At 45.5% G+C, this 14,608-nt stretch overlaps 1 protein-coding gene across 1 annotated transcript in view; it reads left to right on the top strand.

The window, feature by feature from the left end:
• LOC309566695 (uncharacterized protein) overlaps nt 1-13,595 on the top strand; it is a 75,388-nt gene extending 61,793 nt beyond the window's left edge. The window contains exon 4 of the mRNA XM_082271959.1: nt 12,875-13,595. Coding sequence (XP_082128085.1) covers nt 12,875-13,572 — 698 coding nt within the window. The 3' untranslated portion in view covers nt 13,573-13,595. The remainder of the gene's footprint in view (nt 1-12,874) is intronic.
• The last annotated feature ends 1,013 nt before the right edge of the window (nt 13,596-14,608 follow it).

The raw sequence follows: 14,608 nt of genomic DNA, 5'->3' as shown, positions 1-14,608 counted from the left end.
AATTGCGCGGTCGTGCGAAGCTGTACCCAAATTAAATTGATGTCATTTTTTCCCCACAAATAGAGCTTTCTTTTGGTGGTATTTGATCACCTGTGAGATTTTTACTTTTTGCGCTATAAACAAAAAAAGAGCGACAATTTTGAAAAAATAACAATATTTTTCACATTTTTTTATATGAAATCAAATCAAAATTTTTTAACATTTTAGGCCAATTTGTTTTCTGCTACATATTTTTGGTAAAAAAAATCGCAATAAGCGTATTTTGATTGGTTTGCGCAAAAGTTATCGCAGCTACTAACTACGGGAAATTTATGTCATTTTTATTGTTTTTTTTTAACTAGTAATGGCGGCGATCTGGTGCCGATCTGCGATTTTTTTTTTTGCGGGACTTCGACATTGCGGCGGACAGATCGGACCCTTGACTGACATTTTTGACACTTTACTACAGTAATCAGTGCTATAAATATGCACTGTTACTGTAAAAATGACACTGGCAGGGAAGGGGTTAACTTTTATTGGTGATGAAGGGGTTAATGTATGCCTGGTGCTTACTAACGTGTGTGGGGGGAGGGGACTATGTGACACAGGGACAGATCGCAGGTTCAGCTATGAACCGAGAGAGGGGAATGTCTGGTGACGTAGACCTACGTCGCTAGACGATAACGAGCCACTGTGCCGCAGTAGCAGCACAGTGAGCAGTGGGAAAGTGGTTAGAGGAATTTTTCATTTTTATTGTTTCACATCAAGCATCCTTAAAATTACTGCTCTTGTAAAATATATATTTTTTAAAAGTTGTTTTTTTTTTGCATTGATACATGCCCCTGGGCCCCCATACCCTTTCTGTGGCCAATAACTTGCATTGAAGGCTTAAAAATGGGGACTTTTGATTTTTCATGCTCGGGTCCAATAGACTTTAATACAGTTCACAGCTCGGGTCCGAACTGTATCCCTGTTCGGGAGTTTTGGTGCGAACCGAACAGGGGGGTGTTCGGCCCATCACTACTAACTACCCTGTAAAGGAAAGATGACTTACATAATTCCCACTGGTTGGCTTCAGGGGAGAGGAGAGAGCAGCCATAACAGCTGCAGATCCTGGTCGGTGACTTATTGAGGAAGATTATGAAATAATAGATCCTTTGATATATTGACTATAGGAGAACTGTTTTTTAGGCAGTAATATTGTATGTGTTACCAGTTAGTTTTTTTCACACAGTGTATGTACAGTATACCGGACTGTCTCTAACACGGGGCAAAAGGGGCAGCTGCCCAGACCCAGTCATTGTTGTGGGGCCCGGGGACAAGGACACAGACAGGCCCAGTGGAGATGTGTGACTGTCGTAGCCAATGTGGTAGGTCAGAGCCGAGCAGAGCAGGACATTCTGGGAAACATACACATGTTTGGTGTTACCGGTTCTCAGGACTGTAATGATGTGGGTAGTATAGGGGAGAGGGGACAGGAAGGGGGGCCCGCCAGAGCACTGACTGAAGCTTTTTTGCTGGAGGTAAGTGGGCTGATCCCCGGGCAGGAGGAGACTCTGCACAAAGCTGACAGATGAAGGGGTGGGGAGCCATTCACTTCCCTTGGCCAGTACCAAGCCTGGAGCTGGGGGGAGCTGGATCAGAGCAGGAGCCCAGTTCTAGAGTGCAGCAGGTGGGAGAAGAAGCTGAGGGGCTTCTGTGGACTCTGGAGCTCCGGATTTTTCTGTGGAGGGTAAATAAGAAGCACGTGCAGTGCCCCATGTTTCTCCGCTTAATCAAGAGCCTACAGGAGCTGTACTGATCGCTACGGTCAAGGAGAGGAGCTTCCAGGTGAGGAGTCATTAGGAGTCAACAGGATCGGGGTGAGGAAGGGCAGAGTGCAGGCCACTGTCTTCATACCACCTGGTAAGTGTCCCCAGTACAGGGAATCAGGGTGAATGGGTGTGACATGGAGGACTGGGGTCACCAGCTTGTGACAGGGCACCAAAGTCCCAAGGTGTGACATGTAGGAGTTTTTAAACCCCTTCCTACCTACCCACTGTAGCCCTTTAAGTCTTAAAGCAGAACTAAATGCTCCTATCCTTTACAGCAGTGGGGGTCAGGGATGAGCACTGGTGTGTCCAGACATGAGTTCAAACCGTCCTGAGTTATACCGCCAAGAAGCTGTTCCTGCAGACAGCAAATCAAAAGCAGTGGAGATATGCCCTGCCCTTCAGCCACGCATGTTCAAGAGGCGGATATAAATGTGACTGCAGAGCAATGCTCTCCATTGCTTATGATTGGCAGTCTGCAGTGACAGCTTCTTGGTGGGATAACTCAGGCTGGTTCAGATTCTTGTCTGAGCATGCTAGAGCTCCCTAGTGGTGGTCAACTTGAAAATTACAGAGGCATCAAGTGCAGCCCCCAACACTTCTAGAGGGAACAATAGCAGTGCAATTCACACCTCAGTGCCCCTGCATTTTTTTTTAGCTATTCATACTGAAGAAGTTTTAGTACAATAGTACCCAACATTAGTGTCAGTAAGTGCAATAATAACCCCCAGCATACCTGGCACACGCTAGAAGGAAAAAAAAATAATATTTGGTATTATCTAAAAGATAATAAGCACTGTTAAGCAGGAACACAGAATTATGTTGTTTTAACTATTCCTCTATGAGGACAGGAAACGACCCATGGGATTCTGAGCCCCTACTGAGAATATGTAGCTTTTTCCTTTGAACAGAATTTATATGGTTTGTCGACGGTAGATGCTCCACCTTAAAGCTGGCCGTACATTATACAATTTTCTTATTTATTTTCCCCGGAGCACTCGAGGCGTCCCGCGGGCTGCAGCGCTCCGGTCATCGTCCCAGACCGTGAGCGCTGTTCCCCCGCATCTTCAGTGACTCACCCGCCAGGTCCCGTCATCTCTTCCTCCCGGCACACGCCGGGTTCCTTCCTGTCCTCCTCCCGGCCCGCGCAGCCCCTCTTCCTAGGGGGCGCGAGCGCTGCTGCATTGAAATTTAAAGGGCCAGTGCACCACTAATTGGTGCCTGATCCAATCAGTCCAAAACATATAAAAACCCACTTCCCCTTCCTGTCCTTGCCGGATCTTGTTGTCTTTTGTGCCTTGAGAAAGCGTTTGGTGTATTTTCCCTGCCTGTGTATCAGACCTTCTGCCGTTGCCCCTGACTACGAACCGTTGCCGCCTGCCTTGGCCTTCTGCTTCGTCTGACCCTGCCTTTGCCTTGTCCTTCTGTACCATGCCTGAATCAGCTGTCTGTGAGGTTGAGCCGTTACCGGAGGATACGACCTGGTTGCTACCGCTGCAGCAAGTCCATCCCGCCTTGCGGCGGGCTCTGGTGAAAACCAGTAGTAACTTAGAACCGGTCCTCTAGTACGGTCCACGCCAAATCCCTCACTGACACAGAGGATCCACCTCCAGTGCAGTCATCTGCCGCCAGTCCGGACCCTGACAATATGGTTTTGGTAAATCTAAAGGAAATCTGAACAAGAGAATTGTATAATGTATGGCCAGCCTAAAGCCCCGTACATACGAGTAGAAATTGGGCTGGGAAATTTCGTCCGTCGACCGATCTGCCGATTTTCGGCTTGTTAGTATGGTGCTTCTGACAACCGACTCCGACTTTTCGGCCGAAAAAATTCTGGTGTGCAGGCTATATAATTTTTGTCGACCGTCAAAACACGACCGATTTTTGTCTCATTAGTACATATTTCGATGGGGAAAAATCTTATGAGGAAGACTAGGCATGCTCAGAGATGAAAGAACACAAAGAAAGCAATCCATCACATGACATCACTTCTGAAATAGAATTCTGTCATACGGGAAAATTTGTGTGCAGTCTAGAGCACATACCAACCAATAGACACCACTCTGGACAAAAGACGGATGACCGGTCGGCGGAAATTCGTTGCGTGTGTACGAGGCTTTAGAAACATACATCTACAAGGTGTTAATATAATCAATAACTGAAGTCCATACAAGCTGTGATTGTGTCGGTCACGCAAGCTCCGCCCCCCTATATGCGTTACGACGAGCGTATGGCTCCAACGTCTTCCTCGGTAGGGGTTGGAGCCATACAGTAAGACGTTGGAGCCATACGCTCGTCGTAACGCATATAGGGGGGCGGAGCTTGCGTGACCGACGCCGAACATCTCTCGAGTGACACACGCTATTACTATTGCCATAACAGCAGGCACGGTGAAGTGCCCTGTACATGTGAGTAAACTTCTATTTTCCTCAATAAAGCCTGATTGTTGAAATGGAGAGCACTATATTTTCCCTTTTATATTTTGCATCGCATGTCCCGTGTCTTGAGACCTCCGGAGGTGAGAGGCTGGAGTGTCTTTCCAGGAGTCTGATATCCTCAGTACATGCTTTTGCTGGCTCGTCTGGGTCCTGTTTGGAGGTGAGAGGCCAATCTAGCAGGTGGAGGGATTTCACAGATTGGTGTGCACTTTTCACCAGATTGCATTTCTGATTTGGACACTTGGACACTAATGCACATTTATTGGATTTTGAGCACAATCACAGCTTGTATGGACTTCAGTTATTGATTATATTAACATCATTTATGTTTATTGGTGCACGTCTGGCGCAGCACATTTTTTGTATTTATTTTGATTCATTGTGGGATGTGAACACGATTGGTGTTTGCTGCCGGCTATATTTGCTTTATTATTATTATTTATTATTATTTGCACAGTGATATTCAAGCACTTTTTCAGTACATTATTCACGCACAGTGTTTTTACCTATTTTGAGTGTTATATCACATATTTGGTTTTGCGCTGATAGTTTTTTTGTTATACACCTACAAGGGTCAATGTTCTCATATTTAAAGTGATTGTAAAGTCTTGTTTATTTATTTTTTAATAAATAACAAGCATTTTATACTTAGTGCCGGTTCACACTGCAGCGACGCTACTTCGCACCGCGACCTCGGAGGTCGCGGTGCGAGCAGCACGCCGCTACCTCGGAGCGGCCGCCACGGACTTCATAACATTGAAGTCTATGGCGGTCGCCTCCGGGTCGCCCCAAAGAAGCTCCGGACCCTTTTTCTAGGTCGGAGCGACTTGTGTCGCTCCTATTAGAACGGGTCCGCAGCTTCCCTATGGGAGGCGACCTGCGGCGACCTGTGAGGCGACCAGGTCGCCTCACAGGTCGCCCTAGTGTGAACCGGCACTTACTTGCTCTGTGCAGTTGGTTTTGCACAGAGTGGCCTGGATCCTCTTCTTCTTGGGTCCCTCTTCTGTGCTTCTGGCCCATTCTCCTGCTGAGTGCCCCCACAGCAAGCAGCTTGCTATGGGGGCACCTGAGCCGAGTCACAGCTCCTTATGTCCATTCAGACACAAAGCCGTGACCGAGCCCCACCCCCCTCTCCTGATTGGCTGACTGACTTTGATTGACAGCAGCGGGAGCCAATCACGCCATGCTGCTGTCTCAGCCAATGAGGAGGGGAGTCCCGAGCAGCTGAGAAACTCCTGCAACATCACTGGATAAAGATGGGCTCAGGTAAGAATTAGGGGGGCTTCTGCACACAGAAGGTTTTTTTTATCTTAATGCATAGAATGTTTTAAGATTAAAAAAACCTTCTTCCTTTACAATCCCTTTAAAGATTTTACTGACGGCAGTTACATTTCCTACTTAGGTCTAGTTTAAATCAATGGGAGTGACCCTCAATCCTGTGTTTGCAGTGACCCTAATTTGTTCATGCAACTTTGGAAAAAATGTCTAAAGCCCTGCGCTTTAGCTATGATTGCCTCTTACAAACCTCCAAATTGTTGTTTTGCATGAACGATGATGTCCTCTCATATGAACAAGGCACTTCGGCTACCTGCCTGGGACACTAATGATACCTTCTACGAACATCTGAATGACGCTTCTTTGGACCTGCTCTAGACATTGCCATTAGCAATGCCTTTCAGGGTCATAGTGTACCCTACACTTTTCCTTCAACAACTAAAGCAATAATACTTCACAAACTGTCACAGCTACCTTCCACTCAAACCACAGATCTTAAAGCCAGAGATCCTCCTTCCGACCCCCCGGTCAACCTCCTGCATGAAGACCCTCCCCAATCTTCTGGTATTATTGCACCCCATTGTGCATTTATCCAGGTTTGTTGTTTGGACTCCCTGCACCCTGGATTCTCTGATTCTTACTCTAGTAATAGCCTTTGCTTAGGAATAGTATTACATTTGAGCTCAAACTCCTCCCAGCAGGAGACTCCTTTTCTCTCATGGGTAGATGCAACCCCTGCAGTGCTTGGCAGTCCTCAGTCCTATCTGTCTTCAGAGGAACCTCTTAACCTACAAGGTGGACAGGGATCAGTCCCTACCGCTCCTTTATCTAGTGAGGACCAGACCCTTCAGTGTCCTCTGCCAGCACTCAACCCTGCTTATGACACAGGGCCTTCTGTCAACCCTAGTGCCTTTTCTTGGATCCTCATTGTGGAATGCTCTGAAGACCCTCTCTAAAGACGAGGGTCAGTTTCCTCGATTTTTCCACTGTCTACTATGCAGAGAATTGTCAGGTCCCCCACATCTAGTATCCTTGGGTTGCCCTTTCAGGATTTGTAGAATTGTTGTAAAATATCCGCTTAGAAGGTTGCACTTTCTTATGTAAAATGAATGGATGTGGTAGCGCTGCTAAAAAGAGAAAAGACTTAATAGTACAGTGTAAAAAATGATGCAAAATAAGATATAAATCTTACAAAAAAGCAATGCGATGCTGGTTATATAAGGTGCAACCAGCAGGATTAAATCCAAAAAAATGTATAATGAATGAATATGATAGCACTACTAAAAAAATGTAAAAAAACAGAAATTGTATACCATACATACTATTTAGTTTTAAATGTAGTGCCAAATAAAGTGAAAAATCTAAAAAAGTACAATGTGGTACAAAGGTCCAGTTCTAATTAGAGTAAAGTGCAAAACAAGCAAATAAGTCCAAAGTGAAAAATTAAATAAATATCCACTCTGAAAGTGCAAATGTGCAATATAGAGGAAGTCCAAAAAAGTCTCTATCAGAAAGAACGCCCATGATTCATTCCATGTGTGTCCACTCTTTGCATAATATGCTGTTATCACCAGGTTATCTGCTCACCTCCTTGATTCACCCACTAGGGGTCTCGAGCAGTTAGAAGGCGGATAGATTAATGCCGTCCATTCAATAGGTCACTCACCAATATTCAGTGTTAAGTCCCGTACACACGTACAGATCGTCGGCCGAACGATCGGCCATCTTTTGTCCAGGGCTGTCGGTGTCTGTTGAAAAGTGCAAAAGACTGCCCAAGAATTTTGTCCGCCGACTACAGCCGACTGCAGAAGTGATGTCATGTAATGGTTAACTTTCCCTGTGTTTTTTCTTTTCTGAGCATGCCCAGTCTTGCAAATCTGCTGTCTGTCGGCCGAATTCTGTACTGACTGGCGAACAATCGGCTGCTCTGGTGTCAGCATACAAAAATTTTCATGCTTGCAAGACAGATTCTTTTCAGCCGAAAGTGCGCTGTCGGCTGTCGGAGGCATCATACTAACAAGCCGAAAATCGGCCGATCGTTCGGCGGCCGAACATTTTCGGCCGACAATCGGTACGTGTGTACGGGCCTTTACTCCAAATAGGTTAGCTCATGAGAAAAAAAGGAAGACAATCTCCAATGGTGCAGTATCAATACATTCAGGAGACATGAACTCAAAACCCAACTTCAATTATTAAACTCACATTTATTAAAGTAAAACCCACCGCTTGGTACCTCTATGCGTTATGCCATATCCATCATGGCTTCAACTGGAGGAAGAAAAGTTGAAGCCATGATTGATATGGCGTAATGCGTAGAGGTACCAAGCGGTGGGTAGGTTTGACGTTTTGATGTAACCTCTTTGAAGTTATGATTGTTAAAGCTGGTTTTTACTTTAATAAATGTGAGTTTTACACTGTACTATTAAGTATTTTATCTTTTTAGCAGCGCTACCACATCCATTTATTTTATTTATTTCACATGTTGGAACACATTTAGGTGGTAGCAGCAGCTTTTTTTCTTAACTTTTTTTAACTTTTATCACAGTTTTTTTTTGTTAAAGGTAGCGCACAATTTTATCTCAGTCTCACTTTCTTATGTGGTGTCTTAAGCCCCGTACACACGTACCGATGGTCGGCATACAAATGTTCCTCTTTTCTCCCCGGGATGTCGGTGTCTGCTGAAAAGTGCAAAGACAGCACAAGGACAGCACAAGAATTTTGTCCGCCGACTGCAGAAGTGATGTCATGTAATGGTTAACTTTCCCTGTGTTTTCTATTTTCTGAGCATGCCCAGTCTTGCAAATCTGCGGTCTGTCGGCCGAATTCTGTACTGACAGGCGAACAATCGTCCGTTCTGGTGTCGGCATACAAAAATTTTCATGTTTGCAAGAAAGACTTTTGTCCGCGGATTGTGCGCAGACATCTGTCGGAGGCACCATACTAACACGCGTACAATCGGCAGATCCTTCGTCCACCGACGTTTGTATGCCGACGATCGGTACGTGTGTACGGGCCTTTAGTCCCTTTCAGCCTCTCCCTGGGTTTTGACATTAGGAATCTGGGCAAGACACAAGGATGATCTCTTTGGACCAAAATGTCCTGAGCTATATTTGCCAGTCTCTGACCCAGGAAAGGAGGGTACTTTCCCCTACTCCGGGAGGATTTCTCTAATGGACGTGGCCTGTGAGTCTGGTTCTATAGAATAGACTGTTCCTGAGTTGTTTAAAGCGGTTGTATCCCGCTTTTTGACACTTTTACCTACAGGTAAGCCTATAATAAAGCCCCGTACACACGTACCGATGGTCGGCTTACAAATGTTCCTCTTTTCTCCCCGGGATGTCGGTGTCTGCTGAAAAGTGCAAAGACAGCACAAGGACAGCACAAGAATTTTGTCCGCCGACTGCAGAAGTGATGTCATGTAATGGTTAACTTTCCCTGTGTTTTCTATTTTCTGAGCATGCCCAGTCTTGCAAATCTGCGGTCTGTCGGCCGAATTCTGTACTGACAGGCGAACAATCGTCCGTTCTGGTGTCGGCATACAAAAATTTTCATGTTTGCAAGAAAGACTTTTGTCCGCGGATTGTGCGCAGACATCTGTCGGAGGCACCATACTAACACGCGTACAATCGGCAGATCCTTCGTCCACCGACGTTTGTATGCCGACGATCGGTACGTGTGTACGGGCCTTTAGTCCCTTTCAGCCTCTCCCTGGGTTTTGACATTAGGAATCTGGGCAAGACACAAGGATGATCTCTTTGGACCAAAATGTCCTGAGCTATATTTGCCAGTCTCTGACCCAGGAAAGGAGGGTACTTTCCCCTACTCCGGGAGGATTTCTCTAATGGACGTGGCCTGTGAGTCTGGTTCTATAGAATAGACTGTTCCTGAGTTGTTTAAAGCGGTTGTATCCCGCTTTTTGACACTTTTACCTACAGGTAAGCCTATAATAAAGCCCCGTACACACGTACCGATGGTCGGCTTACAAATGTTCCTCTTTTCTCCCCGGGATGTCGGTGTCTGCTGAAAAGTGCAAAGACAGCACAAGGACAGCACAAGAATTTTGTCCGCCGACTGCAGAAGTGATGTCATGTAATGGTTAACTTTCCCTGTGTTTTCTATTTTCTGAGCATGCCCAGTCTTGCAAATCTGCGGTCTGTCGGCCGAATTGTGTACTGACAGGCGAACAATCGTCCGTTCTGGTGTCGGCATACAAATATTTTCATGTTTGCACGAAAGACTTTTGTCCGCGGATTGTGCGCAGACATCTGTCGGAGGCACCATACTAACACGCGTACAATCGGCAGATCCTTCGTCCACCGACGTTTGTATGCCGATGATCGGTACGTGTGTACGGGCCTTTAGGCTTACCTGTAGGTACAAATAATATCTCCTAAACCGGCACGGTTTAGGAGATATTTACAGTGCATGCAGCCGCTCGCGCGAGCGGCGCATGCGCTCTGAAGGTCCGGGGGGACCTTCAATTAACTTGCCAGGAGCTTGCCGGAAAAATCACTCCCGCGCGCATGCGCGGGAGTGACGTCATCGCGGCTCCGGCCAATCAGCGCGCTGGAGCCGTCTCTTTCGGCCAATCAGCGCGCGGGAGCCGCCGAACCCGGAAGAGACGACGAGGGATCATGGCAGCGCCCGCATCGATGTCCAGGGGTCCGTGTCGGGGCTTCGTTTTAAGGTAAGTTAAACATAATGGGCTAGTATGCGATGCATACTAGCTCATTATGCCTTTGTCTTGCAGGTTTTTTTTTTTTTTTTTAATAGGGTTTACAACCGCTTTAAGGGTTTCTTCTGTTGGGCAGTCCAACCTCTGATGGACCTCATCCAGATGCTTCAAGGCCTTGACCTCCAGGAGGCTGACAAGTGTTAGGCTTGCTCAGCCTGGGAGTCAGTGTTGTAATTGTAATTTTGTGTATTTAGTGCTGGGATTTTTCTAGGATTTTGTTTTGTAGTTTTTGCCCTGTTTTTTTCTGCAACACTGTACAGCACCTGTAAATGGACTTGTAAATAGCACCAAAAACACTGCAATGTTTTATTCCACTCCATTGATCTGGTATCTGTGCTTGAAAGTGTGCTCACCTTAGGGAGTTTTTGTACCTGTTACCTATCCCAAACTCACAAGGGTTAGACAGGTTCAGTTTCAGCCTTCTGCTGTTGACGACTAGCTGGTCTTTCCTGTGGACATATGTCTGTCCAAACTTCCTTTCCCTGAAGTCAAGGGTTAAGTATGCTATGCTTATGCCTTTTTTGCAGTTTACAACATTTTTAATGGATATGGTATGTCTGTTCCCACTTCCTCTAAAATAGGTGTTTTAATTATTTATCTGGTTTTCCCATGTTTGGTTAATTTGTTCCACCTTATGAATAGTTACTTAGAGGAAGATTTACTAAAACACGAGCACTCAATTTGGTGCAGCTGTGCACGATAGCCAATCAGCTACTTACTTCAGCATGTTCGAATAAGCTTTGACAATAAAATCTTGAAGCTGATTGGTTTCTATGCAGAGATGCACCACCCTCTCTGCCAACCCACTGGGACAGTTACAAAGCCTGTGTATCACTGGCCGGGTTTCCTCCACTGTCCAACAGGCCTCCCTATCGGATACAGTGGGGACACTCCCTCAGACCAGATGAATACATACTGAGCACAATGAGCAGGCCTAACTATCGATCAGGCTCCCCTGATAAGCAGAGAGAGCTTGGGCCGATGACCCCTTACTATCAGGTTGGTTAAGCATTAAGATAAGATATGTCACTTCCTCCACACACATTTGTATGTAAATATATGACAGTCGGAGAGGGGCTAGCTTCAGATTTTTGCCAGCGTGCCAACCATCTGTATGCAACAGTATAATGCAACTATTTAAGAATCTCCTAAATTCCTGTGTCCCTCCATAGACTTACAGTAAGTAAAAAATCTTATTATTTCCTTTATGGGTAGAAACCAGGTACTGCTAAACAAATACAAATAACAATGGGAAAAAAAAAAACTATAGTACATTTGAAATCTCCGGTTTGTGTCCTCTTAGCCTTGCATTTTTTTTCTAGGAATCGTAGTTACATTGTTTTTTTTTTTGCAGTGTCAACACACAATAGGGACTGTAGGTTTGTTCTTAAAGCGGAGTTCCGGGCAGAAAATCATGCCTTTTACATTTTATGGCATCCCCTTATCCTTCCATGAGCAAGAATTGGATATTACCAGCGTTTTTTTTTTTTTTTTACTTACCTTTTTACAGAGGATAATATACTCACCTTGACATCCACTTCCTCCTTCCTCGGCCGCGCGGCCCGCGCCGTCACTTCCTGTCCCACAATGCGTCCTGGGAGCTCTTACTCGTCGCTCCCAGGATGCAATTGGCAGTGACGTAGGCGGACGGCCGCTCCTCTCATCGCGTTATTTCCAAACAGGAAATGACGCAATGTTAGGCGGAGCACAGTGCGGACGGCGCTATATTTAAATAGGTCTACTATTAAATAGGCTTTATAGGGGCAGCAACTTCCTCCACGCTGCCGTCCCTATGGAAACAAATACTATGCCGATCGCATAGTACTGCGCATGCGTGAGATTTCGCGCTGGATTCACCGGCCTCCGCCCACTACAATCAGGAAGCAGGGCAGACAATTCCCCACAGCGGACTCGGCGAACCAGCACAAAGATGGCGGCGCTCAGCAGAAATTTTATAAAGTAAGATTTTATGCTTGCAAAACTATTATTCCAATGTATAAAACAGGATTAGCGGATATATAGAGGTCGGAGGGTCACTGTTTGGGGGACATTAAAAAAAAAAAAAAGATTCTGTGACCGAATCTGTGTAAGTCGAATTTGTTTGTAAGTTGAAACAGTGCATTTTTAAGTGCAACTTCAGCCTGTGCAGGGATGTGGGATGTTTCGGGTGCTTCTGTTATGCAGTCATGTTACCTGGGCGTGCAGTCATGTTACCTGGGGCTCTTGTGGCCATGCAATACATACACTACTGCAGTGTGTAATGTGTCTGGAGCAAGATGGCTGCTCAGTGGTAACTGTGACCAGCGTGGAGCACAAGTGACCGAAATTGACATCCGTTCGTAAGTACGAGTTGTTCGTAAATCAGGTGTTCGTAACTCGGGGACTGCCTGTACTGGTGAAATCTGGTTTGACTGTAAAATATAACCCTCGAATGATAATTCTATATCAAAAGCCTGTGTATTTCAGTAGGCCAGTTTCAGTGTGACAAATGTGATAGTGTTTTGTTGTTCCATGGGTACTGTGTGCAGGATGTGACCTGTACAAGTTATTACACACTGTGGTCTAAATAAAATATGCTAGTACTATGGTATTGTAATTTTTTTAACTGTCCTGATTTACTTCATTTTCATTTTCAGCAGACATACTTGGCAAAGAGAACACAGATCACTCCGTTGTAAACAAACTTTTAACACCAGAACAAGAATCTGGAGTAAAGATATGTCATCCAGCCGAGGAAACAATCAAAACAGTATCCAATGAAGGACCATGGAAAGACATACCAGTGTATAATTCCCAGGACCTCAGCAATGTAGTCTATGCCAGTCCTGCTAAAACTGGCACAGAAAGCACTGACCTCAATGCATTCATCTGTAATAGGTCAGACCTGCCTCTACGTGATACTGAAGCAAACCCTAGCACCGGACTTGAGAATTTACCTTATTCACCAACCTTGGACAGTACCGAGAGAAGAGTCATGGAAGATAAACCATATGGGTGTAAGTATTGCATTCGTAGGTTTGCCCATAGCTCAAGTCTTTACCGGCATCAAAAAAGCCACATGGAAACTAAGCTATTTAAATGTATCCTATGTAATAAAGCCTTTACCAGTGCCTCAAATCTTAATGTCCATTCCAGAATTCACACTGGGCTAAAGCCCTATGAGTGTAGCGATTGCGGGAAGAGGTTTACACGCAAATTTGGTCTTGACCAACATTTGAAAATCCACAGCCAAGAGAAATTATATATCTGCTCTCATTGTGGAAAGACTTATACTGACTACTTCTTTCTAGTCAAGCACCAACAAATGGAAAGAGCTTCTGTGCCATACTCTTGAGATTGTTCGGAAATAAAGCATGCGTGCCAAATATTTGTGTTTTGTGTTTGACTCCCCAAAAACAGAAACTACCCGATTTCATTTTATAGATGCATATTTAGGAAAGGACAACATCTTAAAATCACCAAAAAATATATTATCATAGGTGTCTGCAGCCTATTGCATTAGGGTGAGCACCCCAAAGCTTAAACACACATGTAGCCTGAGCCTCTGCTGGAAAGTGCTCTGTGCTTAACGGCTTCCTGATTATTCACAAACCGTTATGAATGAACACAATGAGTGATTGGCACTGATCACTCACTGTGTTCACTCAGAAAAGGAAGGGGCCTGTAAATGACATGTTTAGTGACCCCTTCCCCTGCTCTCCATCATGAAACATGCCCCTTTGTTCCTGCATATATTACAAAAACTAGTTAAGGAAATGGTTCACTCTGTAAGCCCCATTTGAATAAAGACAGAGCATCAGAGATATTTCTTCATGTTAAAGTTCATTTAAAGACTTTAACCACTTGCCGACTGCTGCACGGCTATGTACGGCGGCAGTCAGCCTCTCCTGGGCAAAGTGACGTATGAGTACGTCACTCGCCCACGCGCCTCTAGGGGGCGGGGGCGAGCGTGCGCCGCCGTCGGCACTCTCGTGCCCCCACTCGTTCCCTGACATTCCGGCACGTGTTACCGGCGGCTCCGATGACTTGCGACCTCCCACAGGAGAGGGAGAGAGACAGATGGCTGATGTAAACACAGCCGTCTGTCATTCTCCCTTAGATCATCACTGAGGCTATACGATCCTGCTATGTAGGATCGTATGTCTCTGTGATGATCTAACAAGCCACGCCCCCTGACAGTTAGAATCACGCCCCTAGGGACACACTTAACCCCTTAATCACCAATAAAGTTAACCCCTTCCCTGCCAGTGTCATTTTTACAGTAACAGTGCATATGTATAGCACTGATTACTGTAGTAATGTCACTGGTCCCCCCAAAAGTGTCAAAAATGTCATTCAAGGGGCCGATCTGTCCGCCACAATGTCGCAGT

The sequence above is a fragment of the Pelophylax lessonae genome (assembly GCF_965119305.1).
Source record: "Pelophylax lessonae genome assembly, chromosome: 11".
In the NCBI taxonomy this organism is placed as follows: Eukaryota; Metazoa; Chordata; class Amphibia; order Anura; family Ranidae; genus Pelophylax; species Pelophylax lessonae.
The sequence above is the reverse complement of the archived record's forward strand: the minus strand, read 5'-3'. Positions and strand labels throughout refer to the sequence as shown.